The sequence below is a fragment of the Coenobita brevimanus genome, chromosome 86 (assembly GCF_032717465.1).
Source record: "Coenobita brevimanus isolate Jiangsu-jjx chromosome 86, ASM3271746v2, whole genome shotgun sequence".
Taxonomy (NCBI): Eukaryota; Metazoa; Arthropoda; class Malacostraca; order Decapoda; family Coenobitidae; genus Coenobita; species Coenobita brevimanus.
Window position 1 is genome coordinate 31,610,313 of NC_137039.1, and position 16,052 is coordinate 31,626,364.

At 42.6% G+C, this 16,052-nt stretch overlaps 1 protein-coding gene across 2 annotated transcripts; it reads left to right on the top strand.

Annotated features, from left to right (window-relative positions):
- The first annotated feature begins 4,571 nt into the window (after nt 1-4,571).
- On the top strand, nt 4,572-14,067 carry LOC145410719 (limbic system-associated membrane protein-like). 2 transcript variants are annotated; one of them, XM_080280828.1, is made up of 7 exons: nt 4,572-4,631; nt 9,092-9,183; nt 9,524-9,703; nt 10,562-10,708; nt 11,232-11,380; nt 12,710-12,869; nt 13,927-14,067. In XM_080280828.1, exons 2-7 carry the CDS (start codon nt 9,135-9,137, stop codon nt 14,013-14,015), a joined length of 774 nt encoding a protein of 257 aa, XP_080136954.1. In that variant the 5' UTR covers nt 4,572-4,631; nt 9,092-9,134; the 3' UTR covers nt 14,016-14,067. The 2 variants fall into 2 exon arrangements, with proteins under 2 accessions (XP_080136954.1, XP_080136955.1); XM_080280829.1 differs by having other exon boundaries at nt 12,710-12,882; nt 13,927-14,021.
- The last annotated feature ends 1,985 nt before the right edge of the window (nt 14,068-16,052 follow it).

Here is a 16,052-nt window from a genome sequence, read left to right on the forward strand (position 1 = left end):
TAACTACTCGCAGAAAAGTGAAGTGGGGGGACAGGGGCTGATAGTAAGAGGATAAACAAATATCATCACAATAGTCTCTCGCTCTCTATCCTCTCCACATGGCCAAACCACCTGAACGTGTTTCTCCTAACACTTTCTATCACATTTACATCCACACCTCAGTGTTCCTTCACTTCCTTATTTGTCAGTGTGTCTCTCTATGTAACTCCACGTGCTCCTCTCAAATAACTTATTTCCACAGCTCCCACTCTTGACTTCTGTCCTTCCAACAACGTCCAAGCTTAACTCCCACATGTTAGAGTTGGTATTCCAATACTGTCATGCAGTGACTTTTTCCTTCCATGTTCACTTCCCTGTTCCTTATCACTGCTTTCAAAGAACCAGCAACCATTCTTCCCTGTTGTACCCTTTCAAGCACTTCACCCTCTAAACTTCCATCCTTACTCATCACACTACCCAAGTACTTAAACGGTCTCACATTTTCCGTATCCTCCTCGTCCAGCCTCACTGTACATTCACTGACTTCACTTATCTCAAAGACAATAACTTTACTCTTCCTTACATTCACCTTTAGATTCCGTTTCTTACACACACTCCCAAACTCATTCACCAAGTCCTGCAGTTCCCCCTTCGTCTTCACTTAACAATGCAGTATCATTTGCAAACAACAGTACAGGGAGTTTCCAAACACTACCCTGTCTTATTAGGGTCACTCCAACATCCACTGACCTACCTTGTATCTCTTTTATAACCCCATCCATAATCAGATTGAACAGCCATTAGGACATGACACTTCCCTGTTTCAATCCAACATTCAGATAGAAAAATTCACTCAGTTCACTATCCACACGCATTGCAGCCTTTACACCCTCATAGGCTACATACTCGCCAAGGCATTCAGCAGCTTCCCATCTACTCCATATATTCTTAATACTTTCCACATTCCTTGTCTATCTACTCTGTCATAAGCTTTCTCCAAATCCATGAAGGCCGCATACAACTTCTTTCCCTTCTTTAGAAACTTTTCCATTAAAGACCTAATAATGAATATCTGATCTACACAACCTCATCGCTTCCTAAAACTCCCTGTTCTTCTCCAGGTAATTCCTCTGTTATTTCCCTAACTCGGTCCATAAGTATCCTGCGATATACAGTACGTTTTCTATTACACTATGAAGACAAATGCCTCTGTGATTACCACACATTTCATTTTCCCCTTTTCCTCTGTACAGGGCAATAATTATACCTGACTTCCAATCCTCGAGGACTCTACCTTCCTCCCAGGCCAATCTGCACATCTTCCATATCCATTCTACTACTGTCTCTCCCCCTGGCTTCAGCATTTCACCACACACTCCATCAATTCCAGTGGCTTTCTCCATTCTGACACTCTTTATTGCTTCCATTACTTCCATCCAACTGATTCTTTCCTGTCTTCTCACCTCCCTCCTCCTCCCAGCCATTCCCCAGGCACTTATACTCGCATTACTTTCATTATCTGTGTTCAGCAATTCCTTAAAGTGTTCTCTCCATCTGCTCACTTTTTCTCTCATCTCCACTATCAGTTTACCATTTTTATCTTTCACTCCCCGACTTCCTTTTCTCCTCAAAATCCTGTACTTAAATATTAGAGGTAAGAGTATTCTCCCCAGCTCAAATGAAATCATATGCATTTGTAAGTGATTGATGATATGAGAAAAACTTAAAGATTGTCAATCCCTCTCGCTCAAAGACTAGACAAGCTTACAGTCTTGTCTAGGTGGCCAGAACAAAGGTGCCTTGTGTTGAAGGTGTGACCACGCCATGTTCAGGAGTTTCAGTATACGAACCCGTTTATGTAAGATGCTTAACATATTTTGTGTGAGTGAATCATAACATACACCTTGTAACTACCTATGATGTCATGTAATTAAGGTCAGTTTAAATAAGGAGAATCATTTATGCTCCTTGATATCCAAAGTAAAGTTAATTTTAATTGTACTATACTTGGTATAAGGTTTGGTAAACGTTCCCAAAAAGTATGTTGAATTTATAGGAACGGGTTTCAAGTTTGGAGTTTCATGTTCGAGTTCAGAGCTTGGAGTGGACTTTGCTGGACTCGGACCTAGCGGACTGGCCCCAGACGCAGACTGCCAGGGATATCAGGCCAGAGAACTGATGAAGACAGCCTGACAAGAATGGATAAGGGATAGCCTACCTAATTTAGGGATTTACGGTGCTACGACGCACTTAACTTATTTTTGTACCTCGTGTATTTTTGTATGTAACTAAGTTAAACTTAATAAGGAAAGAAAATTTATGTTGAGTTTCATTTCATATTACCTACTCAGCTTGTTTATGAATGGCACTTTACTCAGGTAGTTACTCGAGAGCAGAGTTTCTGAACTGATAAAAGGGTCAGGGTCAACGTAGGCCGAGAGTTCCCGAGTCTGAAGAAAGAACTAAGGCGAAGTGCATGGACAAACTTCGCACCCCTACAGTAGTATCTCCTCCTTGGCGATTTATCTTGTACATTACAACTTCACATTCTTTCGTGTGCTGTAAAAATTTACATTTCGAGCAACTGAAGAAGTGGATGAGGAATCATGGTCATTGTGCGGTCCCTGACCCTGACACAGTATTGTCCGGGGGGAGGGGGGTGGCTCCTCTATTGCCAGGCTGACAGTGCTTTTTGGGCCCTGTCGTGCTCCACCAATCATGATGGTTGCTGAGTAAAGCCTACGGGACCCTGGGAAGGAGGGATGGACCCTAGACCTGACCCGTGGAAGAAAATGTCGGAAGTAACAAAAGGTACAGTTCTAACAAAAGTCTGGTTCTAGCAAAGAGAAACGCACTTACTGTTCTTCTGACTAAAAGAAATTCACCCCTTCAAGTGATATTCTTAATTATCCAAAAGATCAGTTTTAACAGAAGCGTACTTCTAACATCTTAAATGTGTGTGGAGTCATAAGTTCTGCTTCTTCTTGCGTGATGCCTCAATTGTAGTTCATGAGTTTAACCTTCACTCTTGCGTCTGGCTCCCCACCCCCCAGCAAAAGAGCACTTCTAACTTGAGCGTTCTTATAACAAAACTGAAAATATGAAGTCTTATTCTAACAAAAATGCAGTTCTAACAAAAGCCTCGTTCTAGCAAAACTAGACAGATAGATATAATCTAGGTGTTGTATTCTCGTCGGTTGAGGAAGCTCCCTAACATCTTTCCCTTAGTGATTTATTTTGCTTACTACATCTTACTCTTCTCTTCTGTGTTACGTAAGACCTTCTAATATCGACATACTCTGCATTGATAATGTACAGAAGAGTATTTACCAACCATATCCCAAATATAAATCGCTGAGGAGGAGGTGTTAGGGAGCTTCCTAGAACACGGTACTAGGAATTCATTTGATATTTTCCTATCTTTTTTTTCCCTTGTCTTGTTATATATACAAGTAACCATGAAGAAATCCAGCCTCACTTAATCTAACTTGACGTTTTCCTTATATTTTTTGTGACTTCCAAGAAACTTGCATTGCACCATCCCTCCCTCCCTCCCCCTGCTCTCTCTCTCTCTCTCTCTCTCTCTCTCTCCATACACACACACACACACACACAGGAAGGACGGTGCCAGTATACTAGTTATTTATATCTGGCCCCTCTCTTCTGATAGCTGTTGCCTATATTTATCATGTTCCTGCAACCCCTTCCCCCCTCCTCTCTCTCTCTCTCTCTCTCTCTCTCTCTCTCTCTCTCTCTCTCTCTCTCTCTCTCTCTCTCTCATGATGCAATTACACACGACACTAATTATGGGTTTCTCATCATCTTTCTCAGAATCATGACCTAACCATTTCTTTTTACTGTCTTTCTTAAAATTGCTTGATGCTAGTCACGAAGAAGAGTGTGTGTGCTTTTATACACTATACCCTTTTAACCTGGCCTAAAATTGACGTCTCTCCGCAGTGAATACCGATTCGTAGCAGCTCAGCACTAGAATATGATGCTAGTCACGAGGAAGTGGTGTGGACGTGACGCGGGGCCACATAGCACTGTCTGGTGGAGAAACTGAATGAGGCGAAACACATGTAAGCAGCAGAAGGACGAAAATCTTTGCCAACTTAAGGGGAAAGGAGTACTAGTAGCTCTTTGAATTCCACATGACTGCCGGCGTGAGAAAGTGCGTGTTGTCACTCACTCTCTCTCTCTCTCTCTCTCTCTCTCTCTCTCTCTCTCTCTTAAATGAATAATTATGAGACTCTTATTTGATTTTCTGAATGGTTTGTTCTGTTCCTAATGTCTTATAACTGAACTTTGGAAATAACTGTCCATTGACCGTGAGGGAAGGAAAGATGAAGAGAAGATGGGGAGGAAGGAGAGATGGAGGGAAAATGGGGAGGAAGGAGAGATGGAGGGAAGATGGGGAGATGCCGGACGAAAGAGGAAGGGGAGGAGGAAGGAAGAGAGGGAGGAGGGAAGGTGGGGAGAGAGAGAGAGAGAGAGAGAGAGAGAGAGAGAGAGAAAGGGAGGAAAAAAGGGGAAGTGGGGAGGAGGAGGGGAGAAGTTGGAGTGCTTCTGTTGGCAGTGTAGAAGCTGCAGTCAGGAGAGTGTAGACCCATCTCACCAACACGTAGGCCTACAGAACTTGTCAAGGGGGGGTGAGTGAGCAAGGAAAGATTGACTAATTGTTAATGTTTATTGTCGAGAAAGTTACAGAGTTCTTATACAACGAAAGAAGGTAGTGGATCTTGCCACACACCTCCTTCAGCAAATAAAATGATAAACTGTATTGGCTAAAGAAAGTGTGTGGCAAGACCCACCACCTTTTGTTGTGGCTCGCCTTACAAGGCGAAGCGATGTTTTTGCCTGCCTCTGTGTGTGTGTGTGTGTGTGTGTGTGTGTGTGTGTGTGTGTGTGTGTGTGTGTGTGTGTGTGTGTGTGTGTGTGTGTTCCCATTATATCTCATGAACGACTTGAGCTATCAACATGAAATCTTAAGGGTATCAAGATATGGCCAAAATCTTGGCCGAGTCCGATATTGGTCGCTCGGGGTCAACATCAAGGTCACCAAAATGGCTGCCAAATGTCAAATAGTTTTTATCACCCGCCTTTAGCACCATTATATCTCATGAACAGCTTGAGCTATCAACATGAAACTCTCAGGGTATCAAGATATGGCCAAAATCTTGGACTTGGCCAACAGCATATTCTGGCGGACGATTAGCATTCGGCTCCCCAATGCTGTTCTTTCATTGTATAAGTATTCTGTATACCTTTTACAAGACAATAAATATTTCGGATTAATCAAACCAGGTCGTATGCATGCAACCCAGACATTTGACCCCTTGCCAGTCTGGGGCTACAAGGACGTTAAAAATATCGACGCTGATATTTTTCGTACTATCAGCACAAATCACGTTTAAAATATGTAGATATAGAATAAAAATAGCCTTGGCATATTATCAAGTACTTGTTGATCAATGATATGCTTCAGTTTAGTCGCATATGAAGAAAAATTTTATTTGATTTGATACTATATATATATATATATATATATATATATATATATATATATATATATATATATTCACTCTCATCTTAAATGTCAGGACCAACTGCCTAGCTCCGGGCTTCTACGCTCCTCATGGGGCAACGTAGGATTGGATGATGGATGGATGGATGGATATATATATATATATATATATATATATATATATATATATATATATATATATATATATATATATATATATATATATATATTAGAAAGTTACAGAGTACTTATACAACAAAAGAAGGTGATGGATCTTGCCACACCTCCTTCAGCAAGTAAAATGATATACAGTCAGTGGTTATAAAAATAACAGAAGGGGGTGGTGGATTTTGCCACACACCTCCCTCAGTAAACACTATTTTTTATACAATCACTGGCCATAAAATCACGCCCTATAATAATCATTAGATCTATTATGCACTGCAAAATATAAATGGATATATAAGGTATATTGCATACAGGAGTGAGTAATTACGAGCTAGGGCGAAGCCCTCGCGAGTCTCGTCGTGGCATTTTTTCACATAGGAATGGCCTGACCCGGCTCCGCCCGACCCGGCCCGACCGTAAGGCTTTTGAGAAGCTTATATCTCGCAAACCGCAGGGCCGATCACTGCGTGGTTTGCACCATATGATAGCCCATTTCTTTAATATTTGTTTTTGACAGATTTCATCACACCCAGGCGGTGCACGTGGCACGTGACAAGAGCCAAATGCAGCATGTCGAAAATCTTCAAATCAGGGCCACATGCCAGACATTTTGCCGTAAAGGCATGAAACTTTGTAGGTAAATAGCCATCTATATACATACTCTAGGCATCCTCGGGGTGTAAGGCGACATTTCAGTGCTTTCGGATTTGGATGACCTCGCTCTTACCTCGCCGACGAAAGCGTTTTACTGGTAATAGCAGGGAAGCAGAATACAGCGTGAGAGCAGTAGCAGCAGCCAAAGATGCTGACAGCGCACACCCTATTAAGGAAACGAATGGTTCAATATCGAAGACCGTCCATCTTTTCACAGTGTTTGAGAGATTACTTACAGTTTTCCTCATTTTTTATGCAAGAAAGAAGAAACCAAAAGGCAGAATCCCGCAAGATTGTGCCTTCCAAGAAAAATAAAAACTAAATAACAAAATCGATGCGTGACGTTGTTCAGCAAGCACTTGATATTATGTGCAAACAGTTATCACAAGATATTTTTCAGATTAAACGCGACCTGTGATGCTACTAGCAAAATATTAACAATGTCGACATTCTCATGTATTCCCGCAGGGTAAGGAAGCTCCCTAGCACCTTTTCCTAAGCTATTTATTTTGCTTATTACACCGTAGAGTGCGATCCTGTGCTATTCAAATCCTTCAAACATCGCCATACTCTGCATAAATAAGGTACAAAATGATACTGACCATGGAGCTTGTAATTCGTAAACACAGTAACAGACTTCTTCCATTTTGGGGCAGATGATTAAAGATGGCGCCACACTAGGCAAACTAACTAACTAACTAAATAATACAATAAAGAAAAACTGCTGGCATGCTGACTGCTTTCACTAGTCTCTCTTCACCTTAACTTGGCCCAAATTTTCACCCTTTTATAGTTTGTGTCACGTAGCTCAGTGGCGGAAAAAGACAATACTACGGCTCAGCAAAGAATGCATAGCACTTCTTTGTTACTAACATCATGTTCTAGTGTTCTTCTCTTACTACAGCTCAGCATTCAAGACGGAGAAATGAGAATTTTAGGCCAAGCTGGATTTGAGATCACGTTTGGATCGCTGTTTGTAGTTGAGAAAAGCATTCTAATGAGCTTAATCTTACGGCTGTAAACAAATATTAGAACGTGAGGCAGTAATAACTGAAAATATTGTTGAGATTATGCTTGATTCTGTACTTTTTAATCATTTCAAAATTTTCTAGTTCAGACAGATAGATGGATAGATAGATATAGATATAGATAGATAGACAGATAGATACATAGGTAGATAAATAGATAAACAGGACAGATAGGCAGCAAACTCTCATATGGTGTTTCATTTTATCGGAGACCCATGCTCCCTCATGCCTCTAGGACTTACGTATCTGTTTTGAGAAATTCCCCGACATTCTGAAATAAACTTACATGAGAAAGGAAGTGTCCCTCTCCCACAAGACTCCCTCTCCTGTCCTCACGTATATTATTCACATCTTCGTCATAATTGTACAGTCGTGATCGGGTATATTGAGCCTTTTTTGGGTCGAAGAATTGCGAAACTCTTACACAGTATTATGGAAAGTGAGTTGGTTTTCGAAGGTGGCATCACTGAGTTTCACACACACACACACACACACACAATATGTACCAATACCAGACTATCCATATTTATTTTTTCATATAAATATACCAATATTTTAACTTAGATGTTAACTGTAGAATATCATTATATCTACTGAAGTATATTATGTGCTGCCTAATACCTATCATTAGACATAGAACCACACAGCACCACATAGCTTGCCTCACGTAGCATGGTCATCACAGTGGCAAAGGAACCTTCCATGCCGACTCAGCTGTTTTCCCACGCCCTGCAGTGCCAGTAGGATCGATCAGCCGTAGCTCTAGCCAGGGAGCGAGGATAAATACACGTACTGCACTTTTGTAACACTCAGACTTGCACTGCGTAACCACCCTTGTACGTAACTGTATCATAATCAGCTGAATAGTGAAATCCTTTATTTTGCTATACTAGTTGTTATTTAACCCCGAAACACTGGATCCATACACAGTGCTTATACAGCTCTATGTAATATTGTAAGGGTAATTCCTGGGAGAGGGAAAATACCAGCAAGTGACACAGAGTGATACATCTCTAACGCCAGCTGCCAGCAAGAGCGTGAGGACGCCGACGGACATAGCAGAATTACTCATCAACCATTAATAAATGTTCTAGATCTGGCCTGTGGTGCTTAGTACACGCCCACATGCACACACATACAGGTAGACATGACGGGCAAAATGAAATACCCACTCTCGTTCCTCAAGCACGTGTATAATAATAATAATGATAATAATAATAATAATCTATCTATCTATCTATTGCCAGACGCCTCAATCCCGTTTGGGGTGGCCACAAACAAATCGCCTCCACGTCGCCCTGTCCCCCGCCATTTCACTGCCCTGCTCCCAACTCACACCCCTCTCTCATATACCTCTCCACCCCATCCCTCCATCTCATCCTCGGCCTCCCCCTTCCTCTTCCCCCCTCCACCTCACTCACATACACTCTCTTCGTCAGTCTCTCACCCTCCATCCTCTCCACATGGACAAACTACCTCAGTGTGTTCCTCGTAACGCTTCCTATCACATCCACATCCACACCACAACGCTCCTTTATATCCTCATTCGTCAGCCTGTCTCTCCATGTGACTCCACAGGCTCCTCTTAAATAACTCATTTCCACTGCTCTCACCCTTGACTTGTGTCCTTCCAACAACGTCCAAGCTTCACTTCCATACGTTAGAGTTGGTATCACAATACTGTCATGTAGTAACTATAATAATAATAATAATAATAATAATAATAATGTTGCAGACTGGCTGAGGTTAGGTGAGAGCTGCTGAGATATAGAGCAGCCATGGCGTCACCGTACACTGTGCTACTCCTCACCGTCTTGCTGTGTCACGGTGAGTTACGGAGCGAAATTCATGTTGGAGGATAGTTTGTCTGTCTGTCCGTGTGTGTGTCTGTCTACATGCTATTTCTCATTCTTTTCTGTCGGTCTGTGTCTGTCTGTCTCTTTTCTATTTGTGGTTTTGTGGTAAGCCTATGTCTCTCTGTCACTCTTTTCTGTGTCTGTGTGTGTTTGTCTACCAGCCTATTTGTTACTCTTTTCTGTGTCTGTCTGTCTGTGTCTGTCTACCTTACTCTTTCCTGTCTGTCTGTGTCTGGGTGGCTGTCTAATAATTTTCCCTTCCTGTCTGTCTGTCTACCCTTATATTATACACGCATACCTCCCTTCTACAGATACACACAGCCAAATTCTCAACTACACTCTGGACTCGAAGACGCGTCGTGTGGTAGGGAGACATGGTGTGGCCATAGGGGTGATCAACGATTACTTCATGCTGAACTGCGCTGCGCCTAAAACAAATTATGTCTCCGTTCAATTCACCTTCTCCAGTTCAGCAGGGAAGGAAACACAAGGTACGGTATATCATCATCTTTACCATCGTCATTATTATTATTATTATTATTATTATTATTATTATGCCTCCGCCCACCTATGGCAAAGTAAGCATCAGTGATTGGTCCGTCCATCCGTGCGTGTGTGGGTCCGTGTGTCTGCAATTTTGTGTGCGATTATCTCCTGAACCCATCAACGAATTTCCACCAAACTTTTGTCAGTGATGCAGAGTGAGAAGATGGACTAATTAGGTCAGCTGGGTCAAGTGGTCAAAGGTCAAGGTCATATGGGGTCGGCTTAGTTTATCCCTATGGGCGCGATATCTCCTGAACCCCTCTACGGATTTTAACCAAACTTGTCAGTGATACAGTATGAAGGGATGATGAACTGATTAGGTCAGCAAGGTCAAAGGGTCAAAGGTCAAGGTCATATGGGATCGACTTAGTTTATCGAGGACACATGTGGACGCTACCTAATAGGACTGGCTACTGCATTCTGTGGGGGCGGTCCTCATCCCTTGGGTTCGCCACCACCTTCTTACTCTCCTTGCAATTCGGCTCGGGTTGATCCTTATCACTGCTGATACGCCGTGCTCCAAATTGGATAGCAGGTGAGATAATATTGGTGGCAACTTGAGTCAAGCGAGACTGGTCACGGTTAAGGACGATATCATACGTTCACTCACACAGCATCAACTCACAGTTTTGGCCTCACAAGGGTCTATCTCCAGATTATTGGCCAGGTAGCGGCCAGTTACAGCTGCGGCATCTGACAAACATTGTTCCTCTGCTTTGGCCATGGAATTAGTGACAAAAATGTGCTTGTATGCTTCAGTTGCAATGCTTCATGAAATGATGGAACGTAATTTTCGTCCCCAGCACCTGCGATAAAGAAAGAAGACACAGACGCATTGTGGCAGAGAGCCGTGGATGGGCCGGTGACAGAAGACTACAATGGAACCTTCACGTGCACGGCTAATGCGGCATCGGGGCCATGGATCAAGAGCATACGAATTAAAGTTGAAGGTAGGACATAAAGCCGTATCCAATAGGTGGCAAGAGGAAGCTTCGTAGCACATCTCCGTAAGCAATTTATTCTGTATATTGTACCTTCATATATTCGTGTACATTATGCATGCCATTTAGATGTCGTCAAAATGTGCATCAGTAATATACAAGAAGATAATGAGGTGTAATGTGCTGAATAAATTGCTAAGAAGAGGTGTTACGGAATCACCTGTAATTTCTGGCGTGTTCCCTTTACAGTGTTAAGTTCCTGCAGTATACTCTGTTGACTTTAACTAGGCGTAAAGTTGCCATCACTCCATCTTGAATATTGAGATTGAATACGAAACTGAAACTAGAATATGAGGCTAGTCACGATGAAGTTCTAGTGTGTGTGTGTGTGTGTGTGTGTGTGTGTGTGTGTGTGTGTGTGTGTGTGTGTGTGTGTGTGATAACCGCACACACACTTCGGCCCGACACTGAGAAACCGAAAGCTTATCATCATATGCATTTCTCAACCGCTTACTGTCCTGATCCGACCCAGACGAGGAAGGCGTGAGATTCCTTGAGGGGACGAACATGTGCCCGTATCACAACATCACGGGCTGCTCCTTGTGTGTTTCGGGGGACTACCCATTCACGTTTATCTGTAGTGTGTCTGGCACGCCCCGACCCTCATTCACGTGGATGAAGGTAAGTGTGGAGGATTCTTGTCGAAGTTTTTCTTTTTTTTCTTTTTAACCATAGAATTCTAAGACAATAAAGGGTTCCTGTTTAGAGAGCATTTTTATATTACAGAAATCTAAGACACTTGAGAATTCTTGTCTTGGTCGCTTTCTTATACTGTAGTATTTTCTGGCATGTCCACGTTGTACAGGCCCTTTATTTTTTTATTTTTTTATACTACAATACTCTGATCTGTATCTAGCACTTGGCATGGCTGTCTAGGTCACTTTTCCCTGCAATAGAATAAATCCGCATAATTCATAGTATTGTCCCAGATTTTTTTATAGGATGATTTTAAGCCAACCTACCTTCCTTCGATGGTGGTGTTTAATGCGTATGTTGCTGGAAACATGGCAGCTGCACACACCGTCTATTCCTACATGAAATTTGTGCGTACCATAAGGCAGTCCGCACTCAGGTGACAGCGTAACCTTCCATAAAGTGCAGTGCTGTCAGAGAGGTCGCGATTCACTGGGGTTTTAAGGTGACACGCACCGTTATCATCCATGGCTGATAAAAAGGAACGTCCGCGGTATTGGAAGTACTGCATCCTGAACCTTACACAGTGGCATACCTACGGGGGACCACAAAGAACGACCCCCCCCCAAGTCTCCTCACTGTTCCTTCCCGTATATGAAATTTCAGAGTATTTAATGTGTGGAGAATGTGTAGCAATGCCCCCCCAGAATAGGACATGGCTCCACCTTAGCTCCCCATCTATCGAGACCTAGGCATACCACTGATTTTAGGGGGTTTTAATATGGGTTATCCACTGCATAGGGCTTCAAACTGATATTCTTCTCTCTCTCTCTCTCTCTCTCTCTATCTATCTATCTATCTCATGGAGTATGTACGACCTGTATCACCTGTAAATGATTTCTCTCCATTCACCACCTCCCCCTCCCATTTCTGAGAGTTGATGACCCCCACTCCCATAAAAAATACACTGCCCTACTCTACCCCCACCCACACAAATACACTGCCCTACTCTACCCCCACCCACACAAATACACTGCCCTACTCTACCCCCACCCACACAAATACACTGCCCTACTCTACCCCCAACCACACAAATACACTGCCCTACTCTACCCCCACCCACACAAATACACTGCCCTATTCTACCCCCACCCACACCAATACACCTCCCTAGTCTACCCCTACCCAATTACACAGCCCTAGTCTACCCCTACACAAATACACAGCCCTAGTCTACCCCCACCCAAATACACAGCCCTAGTCTACCCCTACACAGATACACTGCTCTACCTCCCTCTTTTTCACCCACCCAAACAGGATAACTCTGCCATTATCCCAAACAACGTGACACAGCTGAGACATTTCGGGGCACAACTCGTGATAAAGGCGCCGAATGAAGAGCACAGCGGCGAGTACTCGTGTGTGGCAAGAAACAGAATAAATGAAGTACGTGGACATCTTACTCTGAGGGTCCCAGGTGAGTGAGTGAGGTGAGTTGGGTGAGTGAGTGAGTTGGGTGCGTGAGTGAGGTAGGTGAGTGGGCGACTTGGCTGGGTAGGTTGAGTGAGTGAACTGGGTAGGTGGAGTGGGTGAGATGGGTAGGTGGGTGGGTGAGTTGGGTGCGTGAGTGAGTTGGGAAAGTGGGTGGGTGAGTTGGATGAGTGAGTGAGTTGGGTAAGTGGGTGGATGAGTTGGGTGCGTGGGTGAGCTGGGTGGGTGGGTGAGTTGGGTGGGTGAGTGGGGTGGGTAGATGGATGATTTGAGTAGGTGGTTGGGTGGGTGAGTGAGGTGGGTGGGTGAGTGTGTGAGTGGGTGGGTGAGTGAGTGGGTGAGTTGGGTGGGAAAGGAGTGAGTGAGGGAGTGAGGGAGTGAGAAAGTTAATGGGGTCTGTGTGTGTGTAAGTGAATGCAGTCACACACATTTTTAGGTTATGTGAGTATAGTGACGTGACCACGCATATAAAAACTGTTTTGCACACAACATAACCGTTCCTGTGTGCGTTGTCATGTAACCACCGTCCAGAAAGGGGAGGGGGGGGGTTAGGAATATAGCGTAACACCTCTTCCTTAGCGATTTTTTTCTAGATGCAAACTCTGACGATATTAAAATTATATAAATAGCCTAACATAAAAGCAAAATTTTTAAGTGCGATATGTAAAATAAATCGCCGAGGGAGACGTGCAAAGAAGCCTTCTGTAAAATAAGATCTGAGACTGTTGCAAGAAGTTATTTACTCATTGTCCTCTCTCTCTCTCTCTCTCTCTCTCTCTCTCTCCTTTCCCCTTCTTACCTTCCACCCTGTCATTGTATTCATGTTATATTTACTCCCCCCCCCTCTCTCTCTCTCTCTCTCCTTCTTACCTTCCACCCTGTCATTGTATTCATGTTATATTTACTCCCCCCCCCTCTCTCTCTCTCTCTCTGTGTCTGTGTGTCTGTCTGTCTGTCTGTCTGTCTGTCTATCTCTCTCTCTCTCTCTCTCTCTCACACACACACACACACACACACACACACACACACACACACACACACAGGAGACCTAGAAGATTGCAACAGCGCTGGCCTGTCAGAAGTGGCGGCCGGTTTACTCCTATCAACAACACTCCTTCTCTCCATTGTGTGAAATAGATAGACAAATAGGTAGACAGATAGATAGACAGACAGATAGATAAATAGACAGAGATTGATAGATAGACAGATAGATAGACAGATAGATAGATAAAGAGAGAGAGAAAGTAAGAAAGGCCCCATCATTTTCTTCCAATTTCATTTTGTTCTTTTTTCAACGAGACTGTCTGAAGCCCTTGGAGAAAATATGCCTGAGTTTCTTTTGTTATTATTATTATTATTATTATTATTATTTTATCGTACCTAAGTGTGCTGAGTGGTTGTGGGATGCAGGCTGATAATATAAGGGGCTCAGAAACAAAGGACACTCATTATTATTATTATTATTATTAGTATTATTAGCGTATCAGTGGGTAGGGTTAGATGTACAGCTTTGAGGGTCAGTGATGAATAGAAGGAAGAGAGTTGGAGATTGAATAGAGCCGTGAGGAACACCATTACTGATAGTTCCTGGAGAAAAACAATGGCCATTTACAGCAGCAGCTATAGAACGACCAGAAAGGAAGCTAGTGATGAAGCCATAGATAGAAGGATAGAAACCATAAGAGGGCAGTATGGAAATTAAAGATTTATACTCGACCGTAAGGCTCTTAGATGCTAATACTAATACTGTACAAATTCTAATACTGGCGTTTCCGGACATAGGGTTTCCATAATGCTGCGGACAGAATTTAGATCTTCATTTTAATCCAGCCAAACTACTATAAATCTGCAGCCAAAGTGTTCATGTAAGGTCCTGTCGTTCGATTATGGATTATGTTGACTAGATTTGTTGGGAGAGTTTAGACTTTTTTTTTCACTATCTTGTGCTTACAGTTTATAGTAAGTTACGTGTGAAATATAAGATATAAAATAATTGTTGGTTTATTATTTCCCAGTTTATCACCCAGTCCTTTATTGTCCTTTGTCAGGTGCGTAGGGGCCCCAGGTTAGGTCCCGAAATGCCCGTATTGGCTGGGTAAGGAAGCTCCCCAGCACCTCTTTAGCGACTTGTTTTTGGATATGTCTGGTTAATATCCTTTTGTACTGTACGTTATCTGTGTAGTGTATGGTGATGTTTGAAGGACTTACACACCACAGAATAGGACATAATTAGGTGTACTAAGCAAAAGTGTTAGGGAGCTTCTTAACCTACGAGAATACGGGCCTAACAATATACCCCAACAGCCAGCACTCTTGAAGCAATATTGGCCAAGCAAACGTTAATGATACAGCTAATAGAATTTTCACAAAACTTGCCCAAAACATGAACCAGTGCAACAACAGATAATAAACGAAAATACAGTGACCTTAACTTTACTAAGGTGGCAATACTTTAAGAGAGTTCTTGCAGAGGCATGCTGACGATAGAAAATGTGGTCGTACTGTTGCAAGTTGCTAGAGCAGCCACTTAAGCCTTGATTTCCTCCCTCCTAAAAGAAATGTAAGAAACTTTATATTCAAATTAAATAAACGTACAGGTAAGCTATGCATAGGCTATACTATATACATGCATATAAATTTGGCTTTGAATAATCATTCTTCTCATAAATATGAAGAGTGCCGAGGCAACCTTGATTTTGGCTTGGCGCCTGAAGGTCTAGACTCTAGGTAATGTCTTCACAGAAAAAAAAAAGTGTATATGACTTTTTATGCTGATTCATAGAGCAGAATATATGCAAGACCACAATAATCAAGAGGAAACATATAGATACTACTAACTGGAAAACAAAATATATTTTTCTTTGCTACATACTGAAACAATAACGCAGCGACCTGGCCAGACTGTTTTTGGCTGCAAAGAGCAGATACTGAAAGAACGTGAAAATTCGCTCAGAGGTCCCTTTTTGTTTTACAACAGTTACCCTTTTCTCTCACGTACAGTAGAGGACAAAAGTTCACTAATATCTCACTCTACTCATTTTCATTTGTTGGTTAATAAGAATAAACTGAGCGATGATTGGTACTGTACATTTCTCTGGCCATAAATGATTCTACGTGATGAGATACGTCACGGATCAAAGTGTCTGACACATGAAGAATAAGCAGGCGA